Here is a 26,530-nt window from a genome sequence, read left to right on the forward strand (position 1 = left end):
GCTAAAATCCACACAAGTGGCTAGTAAATTATGAACTCCTCAAAACAGCCCCCACTCCCAAGTTCTGTTAATTTCACACACAAATGTCCATCAAATTTTCTAACTATTTGAGCCTCAAAATAATAATTATTATTATTATGAACATTATTATGAAGGTGGAGTCCTGAAACAAAGTACAATCTGAAGCAAACCCAAGTGGCTTCATTGGGGCTGTGTTCACATGTGGAAAAGTACAGAACATGCTTTGCAAAAAAAAAAATTTTAAGGTCCTTATTCTATTATTGGAACCTCCAGTCCTTGGCACTTCACGCTAGAAGGATCTTAAGACCTTTGCTAAAACTGGACAGCTGCATGGGAAGGCAGCGCCAAATGTTTGCAACCGAATGCCAAGGCTTTACCTCAGCAACCGTGGCCCAAAATGCAATGCTTTATTCTCTGCACTCCCCCCCCCCCCGGGTGAAGAAAATGCATCCATTCACTTATATCAGGGGTCAGCAACCTTTTCCAGCCGTGGGCCGGTCCACCGACCCTCAGAGCTTGTGGGGGCCGGACTATATTTTGGAGGGGGGAGGGAAATGAACGAATTCCTATGCCCCACAAATAACCCAGAGATGCATTTTAAATAAAAGGACACATTCTACTAGTGTAAAAACACACAGATTCCTGGACCGTCCGCGGGCTGGATTGAGAAGGCGATTGGGCCACATCCGGCCCCCGGGCCTTAGGTTGCCTATCCCTGACTTATATGGAAAAAGGAGTGGGGCACACTCAGAAACACCACTGTCAGTCTGCCCCACTGTCCGCCTGCGCTCTGCCAGCCCAGACCTGTCTGCCTTCTTATTTACAACCAGAGGGTGGCGCTGCCTGTCAGCCTCCACCTGCTTAGTGCTGCCCCCTATAGGACTCGGCAGGGAGGAGGATAGGGACAAAAGTATAATTTGTTGCTTCTGCCTGCCATTGGCTCCAGCGCCACCTACTGCTGGCCTCCCTCCTTCCTGCCCTATCGGTCCCAATGTCAACCAGCCACCACTGGAACAAGGATTTTTGCACCTTAAGCAAAGACGGGAGTTCAGTGCAAATGTAACCTTCTTCTGGTGCTCGGACAGCAAACCGAAAATGCTATTCACACCAAGGGAGAAAATTGGAGGAAGTCCTCAGTACCTCACAGCAATCTGGCACCTCAGATATTTATCACCTCCACTAGCTGCACTTTTACTTTGGAATACAGTGGTACCCTGGGTTAAGTACTTAATTCGTTCTGGAGGTCCGTTCTTAACCTGAAACTGTTCTTAACCTGAAGCACCACTTTAGCTAATGGGGCCTCCTGCTGCCGCCGCACAGCCAGAGCACGATCTCTGTTCTCATCCTGAAGCAAAGTTCTTAACCCAAGGTACTATTTCTGGGTTAGCGGAGTCTGTAACCTGAAGCGTATGTAACCCAAGGTACCACTGTAGTGAGGATTTTCCTCAACTCTACAATCTACCTTGCTTGCCATACATTACAGTAAAACCCAAAGTTTTGTGCCTTTCAGCTGATTTATGCAAATAATAATTTTTTTAAAAAAAATCCAGGCAGCCTGTGCAAACGAACTCAAACTTTGCATGATGAAATCTGAATACTGCCCATTTGCTTGCTAGCTGGGCTATATACAGAGCTCTGGTTGTCACCTCATCAAAGGAAGAACGCCAAAACACATTAAGAGCCAGCTGATCAACCTAGTAGACTGAATGAAAGGGAGGGATAAGGAGTCTGGGTGGCCTGACTTCCAATTGCAGGCATGTGTGGGTCACATTTCTAGATGTTCCCCTGCTAAAAAGCCCCTTCTGTAGCATGCAGGCAGCTAAGACAACAGATAAAGCGCTAAGCTAAGCATTTCTCTCCAGTGTACCGGTTTACTACATAAAGGATTTGTGTGTTTCTTTTATGTGGAGGAGCATTCAAAAACACAGCTTCTCTCCACGCTGCTAGAAGTGGAGCAGTCTAGCGTTCCATTCTTTCATTCCACATAGCTTGTAAAACATTTCCAAGAATAATTATTCCCCTCAAGCCTCACCAAGCGCAGCTGAAAGTGAACCCTGTCTTGTCTTCATTTCCTTTTTCATTTCCTTTTTCAAACTCCAGCTGAGTATACACTTTGAGGCACATTCTTTTCTGCAGTTTGTTAAGGGCTGCTGGGAATCGTAACTCTGTGAGGGGTAAACGACAGCACCTGTAATTATTTGAGGAAATGAATGTGCTTCACATAAACACAGCCTGGATCCACAGTCAGCGTTAAACCTGAGTCCTATTACATTATGTCCTATTGTACCTTGGTGATAGTAAGAGTTAATACTGTAGCAGACGGGTGGGGAATCTGTGGCCCTTCGCATCTTGGGGGACTCCAACTCCCATCAGCCCAAGCAGCATGGCCGGCAGTCAGGGATGATGGAAGTTGTAGTCCCAAAACATCAGAAAGGGCACCAGTTTTCCCTCCAAGAGATGAGGGTACTTTAGCAGATGCTCCCCCAAAATCAGCCAGCAGCTGCCTCTTAACAGCTGTCACTGGGTGGTTTAAGCACATATCATTTTTTAAAAAATATAGACAACAGAGCAAACGACAAAGTTTCTGTCTACACTGATTTTTGTTGCTAACCTGAGTTTCTGAGAATGTGCTTCTAAAGGAGAAGGGGAAATATACACATTTCTAATAAATACATATTGCCTTTCCATTTAGTCAATAATTTAAAATATTTGTCTTGATCTATGATTGGAGGACTAAGCTCTGAAGCCCCTTCCAACATTGTGGTGCAAACAAAGAGACTGAAGCAAATTACTGAAAAAATTGCAAGCCTGAACCATTAGATGATTTTGTGGTGACGCCTACATGGTTAAAATTTGAAAATGCCAGGGAACTGGAGTTTTGGTAAAATACTACAAACTGACCCATCTTCTCTGTTGAAATGTCAAAGCAGAAATTTGAGCAGAAATCTCAACTTATCTCTGCAAAATAATGTTAGCTTATTGAAACTTTACCACAATTAGTTTCTGTCATCTTTCTGGAAGTTTAGTCTCCATTAGAAACAGTATTCAGATTTTTGCCAGAAAGAATGTGATGTCTTTTTTAAAAGTCCAATTGAAAAGGCATTTTCTAAATCCAACCTTTTCAGTGTTAGAATTTCAAAGAGAAATATGGCCAGCTTCCACAAGGCATAGATTTCTGCAAGAGGTTCGGAAACTGGGAAATATGAAATAGGAACATTGCATTTAAACGTAATACATTTCCTGTTTTCAGTCTCTTTGCCAAATTCAGCACCTAAATCCCCCTTCCCCTCCCCCAATTCTTCTCAAGTATTTGATCCTGCTGAATTGTCCTTTCGCTGTTTTTCCTGCAGCTTTCAGAGCTGCCAAAAATTAAAAAATGGCACGATCATTTCCTACCCTGCAGCCCCCGGAACCCCCCAAACCGCTCCCAGTCTTCACCAAAAGGTCCTGCAGGAAAAAAAGGTTTCTTCCACTATGAAAGAAAATATCAACCATCCTAAAAATAAAAACGAAACAAAAAAGCTATAGGTAACAGAAGCGGGGTTTCTTCTCGGTTGGGAAGAAATGCCAAGATGAGGTACCACAGCGCATCTCGGTTTAGGACACTCTCCTCCTCTGCCAGCTTCTCCTCAAGTCCCCGCCAGCTACGTCAACCATTTGGCAATGCAAGTGTCATAAACTGTGAGGTTGGAATGCCAGTTTGTGTGGGTGACGCCTGGCATTTTGTAAAAAACGATGTCGCCTCGAGCGTCCAGAGTCTTCAAGCCAAAGGTATCCAGCAGGTAGACCTGAGGGAAAGGAGAAACGAGATCATTTAAACTCCTGCTCAAAAAATAAGAATGATTTTTAAAAAGCCCTGTCATGAAGCTGAAGACAAAACCAGTTGCGTGGGATTTTTTAACCAGTTAATATGTCGCTTGGTTGTGCCTTTAGATTGCAATGCGCAAGAGACACGTACCTTTCCACGGGATTTTGAGGTCCTGGTTCTTACACACGTGTTTTAACTAGGCCACGAATGCTCTGATATTTCAAATCCAGAGGCATCCCCCCCGCCAGCCTTCAGGAGCCATTTTGAAGGTCTTATGGAAGAAAACCAGCCTAGAAATATTTACTTTCAAAATCTAGGCCTTCAGGTAGGTTGATGAAGAGCGGACTTGCAATTGAGAGGAACATTCTAAGATATATACAGTGGTACCTTGGTTCTTGAACTTAATCCGTCTGTTCAACTCCAGAAACGGTTGAAAAACCAAGGCACGGCTTCTGATTGGCTGCAGGAGCTTCCTGCACTCAAAGGGGAAGCCGCGTCAGACACTCGGCTTCCAAAAAACGTTCGTAAACTGGAACACTTACTTCTGGGTTTGCAGCGTTCGGGAGCTGATTTGTTTGAGAGCCAAGCCGTTTGAATACCAAGGTACCACTGTGTGTGTGTGTGTGTGTACATTTAAAAATATCAATGGAAATCCAAGTTAAAAACAAGTTATTAAAAATTCAAAACATCCTCCTTTCCCAATACCAACTTCCTTTCCGAGTAAACCAAAAAATACATTTATTTTGACATGCTGATGCCCCCGGCTCTGTCCCCCCAATTAGGCAGTCTAGCCTCACTCACCGGCTGTGATGTCATATTTCTCACATTCTCGTTATCATCATAGAAGGCAAACAGACTGCAGGGAGAAGAGGGAAGAGAAAGGTTTCATTACAAGGACAGTGCTTGATCCCTTTCTCTCTCTCTCTCTCTCTCTCTCTCTCTCTCTCTCTCTCTCTCTCTCTCACACACACACACACACACACACACACACGGCTGAGATCCAACCCCATGACCTGAAACTCTTAATTAAGAACCACTGCCTGTGTTTGTTTGCTTTCTTCCTCTTCCCTCCCCAATCCCTTTTCCTTTCATGTCACATCTTTCAAGTTGTGAAGGCTGAAAGCCACACTGGGAGTCTTTCTTGGCAGAAGGCCGGAACGAAAATGCTTCAAATAAACAAATTCTGTGATAAGACCCATATGAAAAGTATGCACCTGCAATTTTATCCAGACTAATAAGTCCATTAAAAGTTACCAGCTAGTCACCTACAAATGTTTAAGTTAATCTTTTGATGCCTAAAAACAAAGAATAAATTTATTTCCTATTGATTTTTTTTTGGGGGGGTGCATTGAAAGTTTCCCTCCCTATTTGTCAGGAGGCAATTCCTATCTGCCATGGATGAGAAACAGTTTTGTTTACATGTCTGCTGCAATCCTGTTTTGTTTGCTGTTTGAAGAAGAAGAAGAGTTTGGATTTGATATCCCGCCTTTCACTCCCTTTAAGGAGTCTCAAAGAGGCTAACATTCTCCTTTCCCTTCCTCCCCCACAACAAACACTCTGTGAGGTGAGTGGGGCTGAGAGACTTCAAAGAAGTGTGACTAGCCTAAGGTCACCCAGCAGCTGCATGTGGAGGAGCGGGGAAGCAAACCCGGTTCCCCAGATTACGAGACTACTGCTCTTAACCATTACACCACACTGGCTCTCTCTTGCTACACTCTACAGCAGTTTGAATATATTCTCCCTACATTGGAGCACCTACCACTACAATAATGCTGGACACTGACTACTGTGCCTTCGTCACGGTGTTCCCTGACAGCAATTTATTATGCTTACTATTTCTTGTTTATGAACTTTTGCATAACTATGCATATATTATATGTGGGTGCTTATGATTTATGACCTAACTATTGATAATACAGTATTAGCCACGTGCTGCGTTTGGATTTGAGCAGTACGGGATATAGCATGCAGGTTGTAAAATTAACACCCTGCAATATTTCAAGGTTTTTGTTTCATTTTACAAAATTCAGTATATTTCAGGGCAGCATCACCACCCCTTTTTTTAAAAAAAATGCCCACATCTATTAAGGGATTTCGCCACCTAACAGAGAGGCACTGTGGCAGTGCTGAATTTCTCTCTCTCTCTCTCTCTCTCTCTCTCTCTCTCTCTCTCTCTCTAATATTTATACCTAACAAAGGAAGCTCCCTCATATACTGAATTAGACCATTGGGTTCATTTAACTCAGTATTGTCGACACTGCCCAGGATCTGAGACAGGTGTTTCTTTCAGACCTACATGGAAATCCTGGGGCTTGAAGCTGGGACTGTTTTATTCCAAAGCACAAGCTCTGCTACTGAGCTACAAACCTGCTCTACCTACTCTCAAGGTAGCTTATCTGAAATACAACAAAGCAAGCAATGAAAGTTAGGATACAAGACAAAATCAACATCTTTCTGTATGCAACAACAGCAGCAAGAACGTTGGTAGCCAGTCACTGGAAAGGAAATTATATCCCAACAAAAGGGGAATGGTTCAGTAAACTATGTGAGTACCTGGAGTTAGCAAAACTGATGGATTTAATAAGGCATAAATCAAAAATTAGAATTCAGAAACAATGGGAATGCTTAAACGAATATCTATACAAGCAGGGCTCAAATATGAAAGTTTGGTTGTGCCAGACTAACCTTGTGAAGAATACAGAGAACATAAAGATTTGACTGATTATGAAAGAATCTTAGGAAGGGAAATGATTGAAGAACAGATGTGAAGGCGAGCGAGATAACTAAGAGACATGCGGTGAATGCGGTGGAAGTCTGTTATAATATTTTAACTAAGATTTATATATTGTAATGTTTGAAGCATGAATTTGGTAATAGTATTGGTTATGAAAACTATTTTCTTTTTTCAGTTTGCATTTTGGAAAACATGTATATAAATGTGTTTACAGTGTTATGTATTATTTTTTGTTTCTTTTCCTTTTCTTGTAAAATTCAATAAAAATTAATAAAAAAAGAAAATTAGGATACAATACTGGGGCGGGGGCCAGAACCAGCAGCAAAGAAAGCGTACACAGTATCAATGGCCTAGGAATACAACAGGGATTCTGCACGAAACCTAAAAAGCATTACGGCAGGAGGCCAGAGGAAAAGGCAGCCCTATCTGACTTCAGAACGGGGACTTTCCAAAGCTGGCCCTCCAGCAAAGATCTCAACAGTGAGACAAGTTCGTAATCTGGGCTGTGTGCTCTGATTCACAAGCCTAAAAGCCTTATGGCCTTATCGGCAAGTCCGAATGGCGTCTCTGCATTGATAGCATATGGGTGGGGCGGGGGGAAGAGTGACAGAGAAGGCAGAAATCTGTGCTTGGAAACAAAAGCCTTATCTTCATTTATTATCAGTTTATTATCCTGCTCTACTGTTGGGGCATAAGCCGGCGAATGAGTCAGCAGACAGGCTGGAGAGAAATCAAAACAGAAGTGGCACCGAGAGTTTTCGCTCTTACACATGCAGGAAGCTAGAAAGGATCCTTCAGCACAGAAGTGAGAGAAGTGGCTCTGTCTGGTGCTAATGGATAAATTAATAAAACACAGTACAGTGGTACCTCGGGTTAAGAACTTAATTTGTTCTGGAGGTCCGTTCTTAACCTGAAACTGTTTTTAACCTGAAGCACCACTTTAGCTAATGGGGCTTCCTGCCTCGCCGCGCTATTTCTGTTCTCATCCTGAGGTAAAGTTCTTAACCCGAGGTAGTATTTCTGGGTTAGCAGGGTCTGTAACCTGAAGCATCTGTAACCCGAGGTACCACTGTAAAACAAATCCAGAGTCTTCATTTACTCATATTATTGGGGCTTTAAACTGTATTTAACGCACACACCCAACGCATAAACATAGCTCAGGAACACTTGTCTCTAACCCTGCGGTTTTTAAGCAGAGTTTGGATGGCCATCCGTCATGGATGCTTTGGTTGGAATCGCTGCATTGAGGGGGGGGGGGTTGGACTAGATGACCCTCAGGGTCCCTTGCAGTGTGGTGTAGTGGTTAAGAGTGATAGTCTCGTAATCTGGTGAACTGGGTTTGCGTCTCCGCTCCTCCACATGCAGCTGCTGGGTGACCTTGGGCTAGTCACACTTCTCTGAAGCCTCTTAGCTCCACTCACCTCACAGAGTGTTTGTTGTGGGGGAGGAAGGGAAAAGGAGATTGTCAGCCGCTTTGAGACTCCTTTGGGTAGTGATAAAGCAGGATATCAAATCCAAACTCTTCTTTATGTTGTTGGTCTCCAACTCCCATCAGCCCCAGCCAGCATGGCCAATGGTGCAGGATGATGGGAGTTGTAGTCCCAGAAGGGTAACATATAGCCTGTCCCTGATCTACTTCATCAATATCTGAATCTCCCCCTCTCCCCTTTATGGCTTCCAGGTGCCATAAGAAAGCTGCAGAGATAGTGCAGGATAGTGCGCACCCCGGAAATGATCTCTTTCAGCTTCTGCCTTCTGGAAGAAGGTACAGGGTTATAAAGACTAGGACTAGCCGCCTAAGAAACAGTTTCTATCCAAATGCGATTTTGGTTTTAAATGCAGTGTAAGGAGTCTCTATGGGAGTATATTGTGTTTAAAAATGGGGTATTGGAGTTTTTAGGGGGCTAACCAGGTTGGAATAGCTGGGATAGCAGGCTTGTTGGTTTCTGAATGTCTTATGTAGATTTTTTCCATTCCGTTGTTCTGTATGGGAGAAAGACAATAAGATTATCGTATCGTATGTATGGAAGTGAGAGCTGGACCATAAAGAAGGCTGATTGCCAAAGAATTGATGCTTTTGAATTCTGGTGCTGGAGGAGACTCTTGAGAGTCCCATGGACTGCAAGGAGATCAAACCTCTCCATTCTGAAGGAAATCAGCCCTGAGTGCTCACTGGAAGGACAGATCCTGAAGCTGAGGCTCCAAGACTTTGGCCACCTCATGAGAAGAGAAGACTCCCTGGAAAAGACCCTGATGTTGGGAAAGATGGAGGGCACAAGGAGAAGGGGACGACAGAGGACGAGATGGTTGGATGGTGTTCTCGAAGCTACCAGCATGAGTTTGACCAAACTGCGGGAGGCAGTGGAAGACAGGAGTGCCTGGCATGCTCTGGTCCATGGGGTCACGAAGAGTCGGACACGACTAAACAACAACAACAATCATATTGTATCGTATCATATCTCAACCTGGGTGAGAGAGTCTTCTCGCGGCTTCCTAAAGCTCACCTGGACTGCCATGGCGTGATTACACCATCATCTGGACCCCCAATCAGAACCATCTTTCGGATCCGCAGGAAGTTTCTCTTCCAGGCTGTATTGGGAGAGAGAGAGAGAGGCAAAAGATTCAGAAATCTGGTCACCAAAGTCACTGTGGAGACTCTTCTCCTTTGTCCCACGTTCTTCTCCTTCCTCTGCCCCTGACAGACAACAACCGATCTCTCCTCATTCTGAATTCTCTGAGATGTGGACCTGAGTTAATCTACATAATTTGCTCCTGCAAGAGGTAGTAATGGCCAGCAACTTAAATTTTATTATGGCCTCACAAATTGGTGTGGGAAGGTGGGGACAGAAACAAATGAGAAACTGAAAGAACACAAAATTGATAGATGTGCCCATTTCCTACTGATCTCACAGTGCTTTGCTGTTTAGAAGTCTTAAGGCAAACTGCAGTAAAAAGAGAGGAATAAGCTGTGATGACTTGTTTTCTGGCTCTGCTCCCGTACTTTTATTTCGTTCAAATATTTGTCGCCTGCCTTTCTTCCTATGAGGACCCACAAGACAGCTTGAAGTATAAAAACTAGATAGCAGGTAATTAAAATAAAGCAAAACGGGGGGGGGGGGGGTTGGAAATACCCAGTGAAAAGTCATAAAACACAACACACACACAGCACAGTCAGCAAGCAGTTTGTGGCAGGAATCCAGGATCCAACTGAATCAGTTCCAAAAAGGATTGGCAAAACAAAACACAGAAAGGTTTTGACAAGCCTTTCTATAGTTGCCACAGCTGAACTGGCCTGGCAAACCTTTCTGGAGAATTCCAGGAGCCTGACATATAAACTTTTAGCAAGCAAGGATTTCCCCACCCCCACATTTTAACTCTCCATTTTGGGAAAAGTTTAACTTGAGGCAGCCGCATTCGCGCAAACAAAAGAACACTCCATCTTCAAAACGTCGTGCTCAGTTGTCAGATGTTGTGGGCCAATAACCTGTTAAATTTCTGTGTCAGGATGCTGGCAAGGCCTTTTTTAAAAAAATTAATAAAACAGAGCTATCCTATTCAACTTGAGACTTGGCCTGGTTGTAACACCTCAGAGGCAGTATGAGGACCACAACGGACAGGGGAGGCAGCCATGCTTATTCTTCATGAATCAACTGGAGTTGGGGAGGGTGTCGGTGGTTATTATTATTATTATTATTATTATTATTATTATTATTATTATTACACAACACTCTTGCAGGTGAAGGAGAAGAGCCAGGCACTCTATCATGGCAGACACTTTTCTCTCAACTCAGCACTGACATTGGAAGTGAATCAGACCAGGGAGGAAAATGTTTGAGATAGAAATTGGGGAGACACCTGAACGAACAAACACTGGCATCCACCGACATGACTAGTTTGGCCTTAAGAGGATAATTTGTAAGCTAGGAAGCCCCCGTTTCAATTTTCTCTTCAGTCATTGCTTCGCTGTGGGTTTGTATTTAGCAACGGAGTTCTCTCTCCACCTCTTGAAGGAACTTATGAGCAAGGCTATAAACATTTAAACATATGTTTAAAGAAGGTTGGAAAACGTTTATAGAATATAGGGAGGAAAATTGTGTTTATTTGAAAACGTGGGCAGCATTAAAATAAACTCAACAGTGTAAATAGCTTTTAATGGATGCAATAATGGAATACTGACTGGTTTAGTTTATATAAAATATGCAGGGGTTTATGTTTTGGAAAATGAACCATGGAAAGAGAAGAAAGGAAGTCATTGGTGTTTTAAGGTTGTTTGAATGAATTTTCTAAAATGTAAAACAGAAAATGTAATAAAAATTATAGAAGAAAAAAAAGAAATTACGAGGTAGACTACCTGAGAGACCTAGCTGACCAAAGATTAGCAATGCAGACCTAAGTCACCCAGGGCTGTAGGGCTGTATGGACAGGTTGCCAGGATAAGACAAGCATCAGCTGAAAGTGGGGATGTGGGGTAAGCCTGCCAACTGGGGCTAGCCTACTACTCCCCCTTTTACATTGGGAACTGAGGAGCAACGCCACTTTATTACCTGTTGCGTTGGGATGGAGCCTCTCGTCGTTCAACAGAGCCAGGAAGTTGCTGTTGTTGAGGTAAAGATCCCGATGGTGTGGATCTGAAAAAGGCAGAGAAATCTCGTTTGCTTTATACACTGGCCTTTTCCCGCAGAACCCAGGAGACAGGCTGCAACACCTCCTCCCCCTTATTTTTAATATAAAAACATAAAATAAATAAATAACATTTTAAAAACCAGCCTCTTTTTTGCGGGGGGGGAACGAAGGCTTTAGATTTGAACATAGCCCTGGAACTTATTTTTATTGGCAGGTTTTATCTCTGGAACAAGCGTAGCAGTAGCAAGAAGCCGCAACTGACTCAGAGCATGCACAGAGTGCATTTCCCTGCAACGGAATAATTTTTATTTATTTTGTCTACGTCCCACCTCCTTCTCCAAAGAGCTCAAGGTCCTTCCCCCGGCTCTTTTAATCCCCAGAACAACCCCGTGAGGCAGGTTAGGCTGAGAGGCAGTGAGAGGCCCAAGGCCACCCAGTGAGAGCTTCATGTCTGAGTGGAGATTTGAACTCTGGTCCTAGTCTGACAGGGGATGCGGGTGGCGCTGTGGGTTAAACCACAGAGCCTGGGACTTGCCGATCAGTAGGTCTGCGGTTCGAATCCCCGCGACAGGGTAAGCTCTCGTTGCTTGGTCCCTGCTCCTGCCAACCTAGCAGATCGAAAGCACGTCAAAGTGCAAGTAGATAAATAGGTACCAATCTGGCGGGAAGGTAAATGGCATTTCCGTGCACTGCTCTTGTTCGCCAGAAGCGGCTTAGTCATGCTGGTCACATGACCTGGAAGCTGTACGCCGGCTCCCTCGGCCAATAAAGCGAGATGAGTGCCGCAACCCCAGAGTCAGCCACAACTGGACCTAACGGTCAGGGGTCCCTTTACCTTTACCTAGTCTGACAATCTAACCACTACAACCATGCAGACTACTCCCAAAGACCAGGGATCTTGACGTACAAAACCACACTCCTTCTCCAACCCATCTACCCCAATTTGCTTTGTATTCATCATTCCTGGCAGATCAGTGGTAGGGACCCACTGGTTCACAACCCCCAATACACTCGCTGGCCCTCCATCGGGTGCGAGCCGAGAGGATGCTACAACAACGATGATCGACGGGAATACGAAAGGCGGGAAGGATGCCCAATTCAGGCATCGCACAGGGCACCACTGAAACTTTAAAGCTGAAAGTCTGCCACTGCCTTCAAGTCACAGCTACCTGCACTTATACCAGACCTGACACAGGACGTCAGGTGTGGGGCAGGTAAAGATGCATCTCAGCCAATCAGCTGATTGCTGGCACTACCAAAGAGTTATGGACATAACTTGATTCCAAAATAAGAGGAGCGTTGCTAAACAACAACAACAATGACAACAACAACAACAACTTGTTATTTATACCCTGCCCATCTGGCTGGGTTTCCCCAGCCACTCTGGGGAACAATACAGTGTCAGACATTAAAAACTTCCCTAAACAGGGCCGCCTTCAGTTGTCTTTTAAAAGTAAAATAGTTGTTTATTGCCTTGACATCTGCTGGGAGGGTGTTCCACAGGGCAGGCGCCACTACCGAGAAGGCCCTCTGCTTGGTTCCCTGTAACCTCACTTCTCGCAGCGAGGGAACCGCCAGAAGGCCCTCGGCGCTGGACCTCAGTGTCCAGGCTGGATGATGGGGGTGGAGACGCTCCTTCAAGTATACAGGACCGAGGACGTTTAGGGCTTTAAAGATCAGTACCAACACTTTGAATTGTGCTCGGAATGTACTGGGAGCCAGTGTAGGTCTTTCAAGACCGGTGTTATATGGTCTCGGCGGCCGCTCCCAGTCACCAGTCTCGCTGCCACATTCTGAATTAGTTGTAGCTTCCGGGTCACCTTCAAACGTAGCCCCACGTAGAGCGCATTGCAGTAGTCCAAGCGGGAGATAACTAGAGCATGCACCACTCAGGTGAGACAGTCTGCAGGCAGGTAGGGTCTCAGCCTGCGTACCAGATGGAGCTGATAAACAACTCTACAATAAATGGCTTTGACCAGTCAAGTAATTAGTCTCCTAATACAGTATAAATGTATGGAGATGGAAATTCAAAAGGAATCCGTGTTCATCCTCTAATCTATTTCCTTTTTAGAAACTCCCTGGCTCCTAATTAACTCCCATACACCCAAACTCTTATTTCGCACTGTGCAATTCTTTTTCTTTTTACAATGTGCATAATGTGTCTAGATATAAATCCGGATTAACCCTGGTGGAGTTGGAACACAGCCATTGTGGCTAGTAGCAGCCATCAATATCCTCCGTGAATATGCCTAATTCTGAGCAAAGGGAAGTGTGGGAAAAGGAAAGTCACTTGACAGGAGAGAATTGTAGAATTGGAATGACCCCGAGAGTCATCTAGTCCAGGAATGCAGGAGAAGAAGAAGAGTTTGGATTTGATATCCCGCTTTATCACTACCCGAAGGAGTCTCAAAGCAGCTAACATCCTCCTTTCCCTTCCTCCCCCACAACAAACACTCTGTGAGGTGAGTGGGGCTGAGAGACTTCAGAGAAGTGTGACTGGCCCAAGGTCCCCCAGCAGCTGCATGTGGAGAAGCGGAGACGTGAACCCGGTTCATCAGATTACGAGACTACCGCTCTTAACCACTACACCACACTGGCTCTCAGGAGATCACTTTTGCAGGAATCACTTTTGAATAATCCCTGACAGATGTCCCTCCAACCTCTGCTTTAAAAACCCCCCAATTTAATATAATTCCTATAACGCTCAAACATCAAAACGTCTAAGTCACGTTTACGTGAAAAGGATACACAGCCCAGGCCTCAGTACAGTGGTACCTCGGGTTACAGACGCTTCAGGTTACAGACTCCGCTAACCCAGAAATAGCACCTCAGGTTAAGAACTTTGCTTCAGGATGAGAACAGAAATTGCGTGGCGGCGGCACGGCAGCAGTGGGAGGCCCCATTAGCTAAAGTGGTACCTCAGGTTAAGAACAGTTTCAGGTTAAGAACGGACCTCCAGAACGAATTAAGTACGAAACCAGAGGTACTACTGTACTGAGGTCTGACAAATGAATCCTTGTTAGCTCCTGCAACTGAGACTACTAAGAGCCAGAAGAAGAAAGCAAATGCCAGATTATCAGCTACAGACATCTTCAAAGTGTCACGAGATTCTGTTGTTGTTTTTGCAACAGACTAACATAATTTATTATGGCATAGGTTGCACACTTCATCAGAACTGCGGGAAATCTCATAGCTGCCGATGACTCGCACAAGTGAGCCAAGCCACATACTATTTGAGGTCACTGTTTTTTCTGGTCTGGAGGGCAATGCCTTTATGACAATTTATGACATCTAAATAAGAGCATAAGTGTGAGCAATGACCATCTCCGGAGTAATTTCAGGGCAAGTTTAAGCAATCCCAATATCCTGCTTCCTGGTAGTGGCAAATTTCCGGTGTTCCAAAAGACAGGATGATGGATGGGAAATCCACAATGGAGCCATCAGAGCTAGTCCCTAAGGGTTAAAAGTATTAGCTGGGACATCTCTGCTTCTTATTTGTCCTCAGCCACAAATGGTCCTTGCAAGCTGCTCTCTCTCTCATCCTCAAGGATACTGATTCGAAATATGGGGATGATAACCTGGGCTACCTTACAGGGCCGTTGTAAGCACTGCCAAAATAACGTAAGCAAAAGCTGTTTTGGCAAGTCAAATTGTCAAATAACAGGTGGTGGAGGAGGAACAGCTGTGGATTCTTCTTGGGCTGTTTTCTGCAGATTCTCCCATATTGATAATCGTCATCATCATCATCTAAATAAACATTGAGGTCCAAACTCTCATGCAAGGCATATTGCATGTATGCAACTTACATTCTTGTAAATTGGGTATGTAAATGAGAGCTACTGGGAAGCCTCAGAAACCCTAGGGCTGCTGGGATAGCTCAGTTGGTAGAACATTTCCATTTCCTCGGTCCACTATATCTGAAGGAGCATCTCCACCCCCATCATTCTGCCCGGACACTGAGGTCCAGTGCCAAGGGCCTTCGGGCAGTTCCCTCACTGCGAGAAGCCAAGTTACAGGGAACCAGGCAGAGGGCCTTCTCGGTGGTGGCACCCGCCCTGTGGAACGCCCTCCCACCAGATGTCAAAGAGAACAACAACTACCAGACTTTTAGAAGACATCTGAAGGTAGGCCTGTTTAGGGAAGCTTTTAATGTTTGATCCATTACTGTATTTTAATATTTTGTTGGAAGCCGCCCAAAGTGGCTGGGGAAGCCCAGCCAGATGGGCGGGGTATAAATAATAAAAAATTATTATTATTATTATTATTAACATGAGACTCATGGGTTCGAGCCCCACGTTGGGCAAAAGATTCCTGCATTGCAGGGGTTGGACTAGATGACCCTCGTGGTCCCTTCCAACACTACAGTTCTATGATCTGTGATCTCGGTAGTAGCAATAATAGCAGCAGCAGCAATCTCACCATTCCAGTAGTTACAGATTGAGAAATCCTGGCCCAGCTGCGTGTAGCATAAACGGTACAGGTTGGATTTCATGTGCTCCGGGAAGAGCCACTTCAAGTACTTGGTGTCTGAAATGACAAAGGGAATCATAGGAGAGTGAGCACAGACTTTGCTTCCCCCTCTGTGGTTCTTATTTATTTCATTTATTTCATCCATGAGGTGCACCTAAGCCAGGGGTCTGCAACCTTTAAGACAAAAAGAGCCACTTGGACCCGTTTCCGAAGGAAAAAAAACTGGGAGCCGCAAACCTCGTCATTATAAAAATAACTTTTTTGTCACTTTTTTTTATTATTTCTTTGTTTGACCCCTCAGAATTACTCCTCCTCATAGTAATAAACGTTAAATTAACAAGTTACCTTTTTGTGTGTGTGTGTTCTTCACTCCCCTTCAAAACAGTGACCAGCGTACATGCCCCCTTTCAATGCAGTGACCAGTGTACATGCCCCTTACAATGTAGCGGGCGGGCGGGTGGGCGGGAAGGTGACGTCGGGACGGTGCGTGACTAACGCACGCACCGCCCCCATGCGACGTCACAGCCAGTACAGCGCCCGCCACAGTGGGGAGTGTCGGGGCGCACAATGCGCCTCCTTCCCTCGCTAGTATCCGCCCCGGAACCGCGGCAAAGGTGTAAAAGAGCCACATGCGGCGCCGGAGCCGCGGGTTGCAGACCCCTGACCTAAGCGAATTTACGAGATAATGAAGAAACAGCTACATATACAGTGGACTCAGGTTGCGAACATGATCTGTGCGGGAGGCACATTCACAACCCACAGTGCTGCGTCTGCGAACACGCGGGTTGTGATTTGGCACTTCTGCGCATGCGCAACCGCCGAAACCAGGAAGTAACCCATTCTGGTACTTCCGGGTTTTGGCACATCCATAACCTGAAAAAACGCACCCTGAAGCGTCTGTAACTTGAGGTATGAATGTATATATAAAAAAGAAACAGTGAAAACAATGGCATATATAAAATCATTTTTTTAAAAAAATTATACTTTTATACAGTGGTACCTCAGGTTAAGTACTTAATTCATTCCGGAGGTCCGTTCTTAACCTGAAACTGTTCTTAACCTGAAGCACCACTTTAGCTAATGGGGCCTCCCGCTGCTGCCACGCCGCCAGAGCACGACTTCTGTTCTCATCCTGAAGCAAAGTTCTTAACTCAAGGTACTATTTCTGGGTTAGCGGAGTCTGTAACCTGAAGCGTATGTAATCCGAGGTACCACTGTATAGAGAGGGGTGAGAGAGAAAAGTATCCAGCAGCACTCAAGCTTGCTCTTGTTGTTGAGCCAGAATCTCCCTTCTTGTAACTTGGAAGCCATTGGTTCGAGTCCTATTCTCCACAGCAGGAGAAAACATGCTTGTTCCCTCTTCCATGTTGACAGCCTTTGAGATATTTGAAGATGGCTATCCTATCTCCTCTCGGACTCCTCTTTCCCAGGCTAAACATACCCAGCTCCTTCGACTGTTCCTCATAAGGCATGGTTTCCACGCCCTTGATCATCTTAGTCGCCCACCTCTGCGCATGTTCCAGCTTGTCAACACCCTTCCTAAATTGTGGTGCCCTGAATTGGGACACAGTATTCCAGGCGTGGAATCACTGGCTTGCCCTTGCCCCACGACTTACCCCCATATTGCCCCATCTGTGGGGAAGAGAGAGAGATGAAGGTGTCCACGTTGTGGTCGGGCGTCGTGGAGAGGAGAGCGCGGCAGATGAGTCCTCCTGGAAGACAGAGGAAGGGGGGTCATATTTTAGAGAAGAAGAACCCTAGTCCCGTATCATGTCAACCTAGTTTCACGTCGCTCCATTTCTTCAAAAAAATTATTTATTACAGGAAACACACACACAAGCCCCAAACTGGTGGTCACTGCTCAGTCTTGTGGGGTCTCTTTACAGGTGAGAAGGAAGATCTTATGAAGACCCTAAAATATAATGTACTGTATTTTTCCGTGTATAAGACAAGCTTGTTTTACAGTGGTACCTCGGTTAAGTACTTAATTCGTTCTGGAGGTCCGTACTTAACCTGAAACTGTTCTTAACCTGAGGTAACACTTTAGCTAATGGGGCCTCCCATTGCCGCCGCGCGATTTCTGTTCTCATTCTGAAGCAAAGTTCATAACCCGAGGTACTATTTCTGGGTTAGTGGAGTCTGTAACCTGAAGTATATGTAACCTGAAAAATACGGTATTTCCCAGAGTAATCAGAAAATGATAATCTCTGCATAACACTGAGGAAAAACCCAGGACAATGGATTTAACACCAGCAGCGGGATGGAGCAATGGTCCAATTCTGTATAAGGCAGGTCCCTGTGTTCCTGTGACCAGACAATGGGCCATTGGCTAGACCCAGAAAGAGTGTCTGAAGCCCTCAGCTCACACATACCTTGGGAGTAGCAGATGAGATGAACTCCATCGACAGCATTCTGCATGATGGGGTAAATGGCTTGCCGGAAACCTTCCACTTGCATCCAAAGAGGCTTCAGGCTCTCAGTGTGGTCAAACAGATCAATGACTGTGACGTTGGTACCTGGGTGGGTCTGCAAGGAAGTAGCGGGAACAGAGAGAGGGAGGGAGGGAGGGAGAAGAGATTCAAAAAGGGCTGAAAGCTCAACCTCTCTTGGAGCACCCAAGGCTTAAGGTAGGCTGCTGCTGCCCCACCAAAAATACGTTTCTTAAAAGTAAATATTAGCTTCAGATTTTGCAACACTGCTTTTCACAGCTAGCACTCGCGGCTCACATCATGCCAAGGCTATCTCCACACATGCATAGGAACTACTGTTCTGCTAAGTCATGGCTCCCCCCGCCCCCCGGCTGCAAAGAATTCTGGGAGCTGTAGTTTGTTTCGGGAGCAGAAAGCTGTTGTTGTTGTTTACTCGTTTAGTCGTGTCCGACTCTTCGTGGAGCACGCCAGGCACTCCTGTCTTCCACTGCCTCCCACAGTTTGGTCAAACTCATGCTGGTAGCTTCAAGAACACTGTCCAACCATCTCGTCCTCTGTCGTCCCCTTCTCCTTGTGCCCTCCATCTTTCCCAACATCAGGGTCTTTTCCAGGGAGTCTTCTCTTCTCATGAGGTGGCCAAAGTATTGGAGCCTCAGCTTCAGGATCTGTCCTTCCAGTGAGCCCTCAGGGCTGATTTCCTTCAGAATGGAGAGGTTTGATCTTCTTGCAGTCCATGGGACTCTCAAGAGTCTCCTCCAGCACCATAATTCAAAAGCATCAATTCTTCGGCGATCAGCCTTCTTTATGGTTCAGCTCTCGTTAGTAGACTCCTTTCCCCCCCAAACAGAACTATAGTTCCCAGAGCAGCTCAGCAATCTATCCCCTCTCCCAGGGAACTCTGGGACTAGGAAACAATTCAGGAACGGAAATGAACAAATAAATTAAGAGTAGGATTAGGTAGAAAAAAGCACAGGCAGTGTGAGTTTGTCTGCCCGTGCTATGATGCCCAATCCTCTTGCCTAGTTTAATCGTGCCTTATATCGCTGGCAGAACCCTCACATTTTATAGGGAATTGGCAGCCGCAAGCAGAGTCCTGCTGCCATTACTGCCTAGCTGTGCTCCAAGACTCCACAAGGCAGTGGCCACATGTGGCATTGTGCAACGGCCGCTGCAAAGTCCAAAGTTATCAATGCATTCTTAAGGACTAGAAACTTGCGCATTAAAACAGTGGTGTAACATGGGTTGCCAGTGCCCGGGGCTGCCTGTAAGGGGGGGTAAGAGGGAAATGGATGTAGTATGCATGCATGTAATAGTATCCATGTAGCTCAGGAGAACACAGCTGCAGAGATAAGAAATGAAAGAGTCGTTCCATTGTCTGGAGAAGTCGCTTCCTGGTTCGCATGTGGACGCCGGTTTCAATGGAGCCCAGCGACGGAAACGTGCAGCTGCATTGAGGCAGCACTGGGTGTTGAAATTTTGCACCCCTAACAATTTTGCAAGGGACGCAGGTGACGCTGTGGGTTAAACCAAAGAGCCTAGGGCTTGCTGATCAGATGGTCGGCGGTTCGAATCCCCGCGACGGGGTGAGCTCCCATTGCTCAGTCCCTGCTCCTGCCAACCTAGCAGTTCGAAAGCACGTCAAAGTGCAAGTAGATAAATAGGTACTGCTCCGGCAGGAAGGTAAACAGCATTTCCGTTCACTGCTCTGGTTCGCCAGAAGCAGCTTAGTCATGCTGGCCACATGACCCGGAAGCTGTACGCCGGCTCCCTCGGCCAATAAAGCGAGATGAGTGCCACAACCTCAGAGTTGGCCACAACTAGACCTAATGATCAGGGGTCCCTTTACCTAACAATCCGAGGCAACTGCCCCTAAGCTATGCCACTACATTAAAAAAAACAAGCAAACATTTGGGAAACTGCATCCCATTCTGCATTTGCACGGTGTAATACCACATACAGAGTGAGAGAGTCTTGCAAATGCTTTATCTGACTGGTGACCAGGGGCCAGTTAAGAACTCTCCTCGCTTTGTGGTTCTATTTCTGCAAATGAAATTGAAACAAGCAAGCACTCAGGAGTTGCCAGAACTCCACGCTTCCTCTTCCATTACCCAGGTAACTTGCCTTTCCAGCCTAACCAGTGAATCCCAGTGCAGACATCAGCCTGCCATACAGGGATCTTTACAACGGCTCCACCTGTGACAGCTCTGAGTCACACAGGGCTTGGAGAGGTAAATTACAACCCATCCCTGCCTCTTATTAGGAGAGATGTTTACACAATTATCCCTCCCGTATTAACACTGAGAAAATGAGAAGTGGGGTGAAATCAGGGAAGAGGGCGAAGCATAAAGCCAGTGGGGTGTAGCCGCTATATCAAGGGTGGGGAATCTTTGGCCCTCCAGATGTTATTGTACTGCAACATCTGGAGGGCTAAATGTTCCCTAACCCGGGTGCGCATGTCAGGCTAGGATAGGGGAGGACACAGTGTGGTGTAGTGGTTAAGAGCGGTAGACTCGTAATCTGGGGAACTGGGTTCGCGTCCCCGCTCCTCCACCTGCAGCTGCTGGGTGACCTTGGGCTAGTCACACTTCTTTGAAGTCTCTCAGCCCCACTCACCTCACAGAGTGTTTGTTGTGGGGGAGGAAGGGAAAGAAGATTGTTAGCCGCTTTGAGACTCCTTTGGGTAGTGATAAAGCGGGATATCAAATCCAAACTCCTCCTCCTCCTGTTTTGTCTTAAAACTTAACGGTGTGACCTTGAGCTAGTCGTTTTCTCTCTCTCAGCATGGAATACCTCACAGGGTTGTTGTTCTGAGGCATGGAATCACATTTGTTGTTGTTTAGTCGTTTAGTCGTGTCCGGCTCTTCGTGACCCCCTGGACCAGAGCACGCCAGGCACTCCTGTCTTCCACTGCCTCCCGCAGTTTGGTCAAACTCATGCTGGTAGCTTCGAGAACACTGTCCAACCATCTCGTCCTCTGTCATCTCCTTGTGCCCTCCATCTTTCCCAGCATCAGGGTCTTCTCCAGGGAATCCTCTCTTCTCATGAGGTGGCCAAAGTATTGGAGCCTCAGTTTCAGGATCTGTCCTTCCAGTGAGCACTCGGGGCTGATTTCCTTCAGAATGGAGAGGTTTGATCTTCTTGCAGTCCATGGGACTCTCAAGATTCTCCTCCAGCACCATAATTCCAAAGCATCAGTTCTTCGGCTATCAGCCTTCTTTATGGTCCAGCTCTCACTTCCATACATCACTACTGGCAAAACCATAGCTTTAACTATACAGACCCTTGTTGGCAAGGTGATGTCTCTGCTTTTTAGGATGCTGTCTAGGTTTGTCATTGCTTTTCTCCCAAGAAGCAGGCGTCTTTTAATTTCGTGACTGCTGTCACCATCTGCATTGATCATGGAGCCCAAGAAAGTAAAATCCTTGGGGCAAAGGATAGTACTCCCCCAGGAGTACTGTGTCTAGTTCTGGGCCCTACAGTTTCAGGAGGATATTGACATGCCGGGAGGTGCACAGAGAAGGGTGACCAAGACGATCAAGGGCATGTAAACCATGCCTTATGAGGAACGGTCGAAGGAGCTGGGTATGTTTAGCCTGGTAAAGATGAGACAGAGGAGATATGATAGCCATCTTCAAATATCTTAAGGGCTGCCGCATGGAAGATGGAGCAAGCTTGTTTTCTCCTGCTCTGGAGGGTGGGACCCAAACCAATGGCTTCAAGTGAAAAGAAAGGAGATGCCAATTCAACATCAGGAAGAACTGCTGGTGGTAAGAGACATTCAACAGTGGAGCAGATTCCCCCAAGAGAATCTGCTTCTTTGGAGGTTTTTCAGCAGAAGTTGCATGGATACTTGTCATGGATGTTTTAGCAATGATTCCTGCATTGCAGCCGGGGTTGGACTGGATGACCCTCAGGCCCCTTGCCTCCCTATGATTCTACGATAAAAGCCTAAACAAGATAAATCAATAAAATAAAGATCTGGGACTGAGCAAGGAAGAAGGGTGGCAGCAGGGACTGGAAGCTCCTGTTCCTTTCCTCCCTTCCTCTTGTGAAATTACACAGGTCTTCCGCTGGTAAGAGCAAAAAATAAATAAAATAAAAACCCCTTGTTTGTCTGCCCTGCAGCAGATGAGTGGCATATGTGGTATGCATCAGAGTCACAAGAGAGGTTTGATGCATGCTGCAGGTACGCTTCGCTTAAACAACTGAGGATTCGTTTGCCAAATCCCAAACTGAGAGCCCTTTTGAGAAATCAAAGAAAGCATCCAGCTTCCTGACAGGCCCATTAGTTTTAGTGATATGGGTGTTCGGCGTTTCCGTGAGCTGCTCTGGTTCACCAGAAGCGGCTTAGTCATGCTGGCCACATGACCTGGAAGCTGTCTGCGGACAAATGGTGGCTCCCAGATGAGTGCTGCAACCCCAGCGTCGTCCACGACTGGACCTAATGGTCAGGGGTACCTTTACCTTTTAAGATACATGAACTATTCTATTCCCACTTCCCACATTCATGCCAGGAATTCTGGTCCTCAGCCTCACCTCATTGATGAAGACCAACAGCTGCCGGAAGTCGGAAGGGCTGTCAAACAGGCCATGGACCACGATGATGGGTTTGTAAGAGGCAGTGAGTGTAAACAGGAGGAAAAGGAACAGGATACATAATGGAGCAAGTAGCCCAATATAGCCTTGGTGCTGCCGCATGATCCCACCAGCTAGACAAGAGAGAAAGAGAGAGATGAGGGTTAGGGTTAATGGGACCTCCCTGTGCAATTTCTCCTTCTTCTGCCTAACCTTCCTTGTCTCCTTACTTGATCCTCCGTTGTGGAACCCAGACTGACCTCCAGGACCCCTCACATTCTCCTCCTCCCTTTGCAGCCAAGAGGAGGATTTCTGCCAAGATGATTTTCACAGAATCCAACCTGCGTCCACAAATGACAACACTTTGGAGGTCCCAAGCCACAAGGTGGTTAGATTGGTCTCAACTAGGGCCAGGGCCTTTTCAGTACTGGCCCCGACTCAGTGGAACGCTCTGTCACAAGAGACCAGGGCCCTGCGGGACTTGACATCTTTCCGCAGGGCCTGCAAGACAGAGCTGTTCCGCCTGGCCTTTGGTTTGGACCCAGTTTGACCCTTATGTTTCCCTCCCCTTATGGTTCTGATTTATGGGCTACTACTAAAAAGAGGCTGCATTTTAAATTGTATTTTAACCCATATTTTAATTAACTTTTTTATTTCTTTTTTCCCTTTCCTATTATGTTTTATTGTAATTTTATTGGTGTTAGTTGCCCTGAGCCCGGTTCTGGCCGGGGAGGGCGGGGTATAAATAAAAAAATATTATTATTATTATTATTATTAAGAACCAGGAATACAGTGGTACCTCGGGTTAAGTACTTAATTCGTAATGGGGCCTCCTGCTGCCACTGCGCAGCTGGAGCACGATTTCTGTTCTCATCCTGAAGCAAAGTTCTTAACCTGAAACACTATTTCTGGGTTAGCAGAGTCTGTAACCTTAAGCGTATGCAACCTGAAGCGTATGTAACCTGAGGTACCACTGTACTGGTTTGCAACAAACTGCAATCGGTTGCTTAACAAGCCCAACTTCAAACCAGGGTTTATGAAGCCAGGTTGTTCAAACTGACTAGTGGTTTAGTAAACCTGGTTTGCCCGTAAAGCTAAGGCGAGATTCAGCGAAATCCAATATAATCTTAGCACAAGCCATATGGGAGCTGGAGATGGCAGCACACAAGCCTGATGCTTCTTTGCTCACGACTGATAGAGGCTCAGCTGCATAGTAGTAAACTGTGGCTTAGCATTACGTACTAACACAGCCTAAAGCACTAAACTGTGGTTCAGCACGGCATATGAGCACAGCCTGTATATTCTCTGAGTCTACGACATGTTCAACCCACACACCTCTCTCTGCTGGGTCATGACCCAGAAATCCTGTCAATGCCTTTAAAAGTTCTGCAACCTGTCACCTCCCATTTGCCACACACAGCCTTGTGAACCCTGGAAAATCTCTCCCTAAAGTTACCATTATAGCCAGAGATCTTGTTTGTAAAGTGCTTTCAATTATTCGCATGTCATCATATTGTAAAATAGGCAATATTATCTCCATTCTGCAATCCAGCCAGATGGGTGGGGTATTACTATTATCAACAACAACAAGGAGTTGAAAGAGACAGCAGTTTACTGAAAACTACCCAGTGGCTTGATGGACAGAGATGTTATTTCATCACTGCTTTCATGTGATTGCATTTTAAGTATTTCTATTGTAAAAATGTTCCAGGATCATTTACTTTAATGGAATAAGCATTTCCAGGGAAGGTATTAAAACTGCGTTTTATCCAAAGCACACACACTGAAATCAACGAACATGACTAAGTTAGGTCCATTCATTTAAATAGGTCTACCTTGAGTGAGAGGGACATGGGTGACGCTGTGCTCTAAACCACAGAGCCTAGGACTTGCCAATCAGAAGGTCAGCGGTTCAAATCCCCGCGATGGGGTCAGCTCCCATTGCTCGGTCCCAACGCCTGCCAACCTAGCAGTTCGAAAGCACGACAAAGTGCAAGTAGATAAATAGGTACGGCTCCGGTGGGAAGGTAAACGGCGTTTCCGTGCGCTGCTCTGGTTGTCCAGAAGTGGCTTAGTCATGCTGGCCACATGACCCGGAAGCTGTACGCCAGCTCCCTTGGCCAATAAAGCGAGATGAGCGCTGCAACCCCAGAGTCTTCTGTGATTGGACCTAATGATCAGGGGTCCCTTGACCTCTTTACCTTTACCTTGGGTGAAACTTAATTTAATAGCAAATCTGTGCTTGGGCTGCACCACTGAAGCCTGCCGGCGAGGGAATCGAGGGAGCGAATGCTCCTATGTACAGAAACAATTATGTTTACAATGAAATCTAGGTGCCAGAGGGAAGGGTTCTGGCCTGCCCTCTTCCTGGCATGCTAGAACTCTGTGTGCAGGGACTTCATGTTCTGTAGTCATTAACTGCAGTTATGAGATATTTCCCCTGTCCGTGCAAACTGAAATGGTACTGCGCAGGCACAGGTTTAGCACTTCAGCGTGAATCAGAGCAGCCTACAATGACTGGCAGCAGCTCTCCAGGGCTCCTGTCAGAGGACATTCCCAGCCCTTCCTGGTGCTGATGCCAGGAACTGAACCCGGGACTTTCTGCAGACAAATTAAAGCGCCAGCCCTTCCCAGTTTCACAAGGTATTATTGCTCTTATTGAACGAAAAACGACACAAAGCATATCCTCATTAACACATCACCTAATTATCTTGTATTAGTATTTGTATGCTGCCCTTCCCCTTATGTCGCTGGGAGGTGTACCAAAATCAAACAAACAAGAAGTTCATAAAAGCTATTTCAACTCAGGGGACAGCATACTTAAAACAACACGCCAACGGAAGGAAACTGATTTTTTTCCAAACCATTCTACCCCCTCCCAAAATTCTCCTTCATGGACGAGGTTGGATGGCCATCTGTCCGGGATGCTTGAATTGAGATTCCTGCATTTCAGGGGGTTGGACTAGATGACCATTGGGGCCCCCTAAAAATAAATAATAATAATAGTAATAATAGTAACAACAACAACAACAACAATAATTTATTATTCTTTATACCCCACCAATCTGGCTGGGTTTTCCCCAGCCACTCTGGGTGGCTTCCAACAGAATATTAAAATACAATAACCTATTAAACATTAAAAACTTCCCTAAACAGGGCTGCCTTCAGATGTCTTCTAAAAGTCTGGTAATTGTTTTTCTCTTTGACATCTGATGGGAGGGCGTTCCACAGGGCGGGCACCACCACCAAGAAGGCCCTCTGCCTGGTTCCCTGTAACTTGGCTTCTCACAAGAAGCGAACCACCAGAAGGCCCACGGCACTGGACCTCAGTGTCCAGGCAGAACGACGGGGGTGGAGACGCTCCTTCAGGTATACTGGACCGAGGCCGTTTAGGGCTTTAAAGGTCAGCACCAACACTTTGAAATGTGTTCGGAAACGTAATGGGAGCCAATGTAGGTCTTTCAGGACCGGTGTTATATGGTCTCGGCGGTGGCTCCCAGTCACCAGTCTAGTTGCTACATTCTTGATTAGTTGTAGTTTCCGGGTCACCTTCAAAGGTAGCCCCACGTAGAGCGCATTGCAGCAGTCCAAGCGAGAGATAACTACAGCATGCACCACTCTGGCGAGACAGTCCGCGGGCAGGTAGGGTCTCAGCCTGCGTTCCAGATGGAGCTGATAAACAACTCTACAATTCCAACTCTACAATTTTATTATTCTATGAAAAGCTGGGCAGAAGAGAGATGTCTTTGCCTGTCATCTAAAAGATTGGAGGGAGGTGGCCAGGTGCATCTCATTGGGTATGCAGGGCCACCACTGAAAAGGCCCTTCATCCTGACCCCCACCCCACCTAGTCCACACTGGCATTTTCAC

The 26,530-nt window shown here is 46.0% G+C and overlaps 1 protein-coding gene and 1 long non-coding RNA gene across 4 annotated transcripts in view; both read right to left on the reverse strand.

The window, feature by feature from the left end:
* Positions 1-563: 563 nt before the first annotated feature.
* Positions 564-2,461, reverse strand: LOC128409183 (uncharacterized). Its single transcript, XR_008329191.1, has 2 exons — positions 1,162-2,461; positions 564-1,119 (listed from the first exon to the last, which is right to left on the reverse strand). It is a non-coding gene; the product is annotated as an uncharacterized LOC128409183 (long non-coding RNA).
* A 5-nt stretch (positions 2,462-2,466) lies between these two features.
* Positions 2,467-26,530, reverse strand: part of PPT2 (palmitoyl-protein thioesterase 2) — a 54,299-nt gene continuing 30,235 nt past the window's right edge. For all 3 annotated transcript variants that reach the window (XM_053379354.1, XM_053379356.1, XM_053379355.1), the window contains exons 2-9: positions 22,622-22,794; positions 18,029-18,182; positions 17,273-17,368; positions 15,606-15,713; positions 11,108-11,191; positions 9,068-9,152; positions 4,631-4,685; positions 2,467-3,809 (exon numbers count right to left, since the gene is read on the reverse strand). In XM_053379354.1, coding sequence (XP_053235329.1) covers positions 3,666-3,809; positions 4,631-4,685; positions 9,068-9,152; positions 11,108-11,191; positions 15,606-15,713; positions 17,273-17,368; positions 18,029-18,182; positions 22,622-22,783 — 888 coding nt within the window. In that variant the 5' untranslated portion in view covers positions 22,784-22,794 and the 3' untranslated portion in view covers positions 2,467-3,665. The remainder of the gene's footprint in view (positions 3,810-4,630; positions 4,686-9,067; positions 9,153-11,107; positions 11,192-15,605; positions 15,714-17,272; positions 17,369-18,028; positions 18,183-22,621; positions 22,795-26,530) is intronic.

The sequence above is a fragment of the Podarcis raffonei genome, chromosome 2 (genome assembly GCF_027172205.1).
Source record: "Podarcis raffonei isolate rPodRaf1 chromosome 2, rPodRaf1.pri, whole genome shotgun sequence".
NCBI lineage: Eukaryota > Metazoa > Chordata > Lepidosauria > Squamata > Lacertidae > Podarcis > Podarcis raffonei.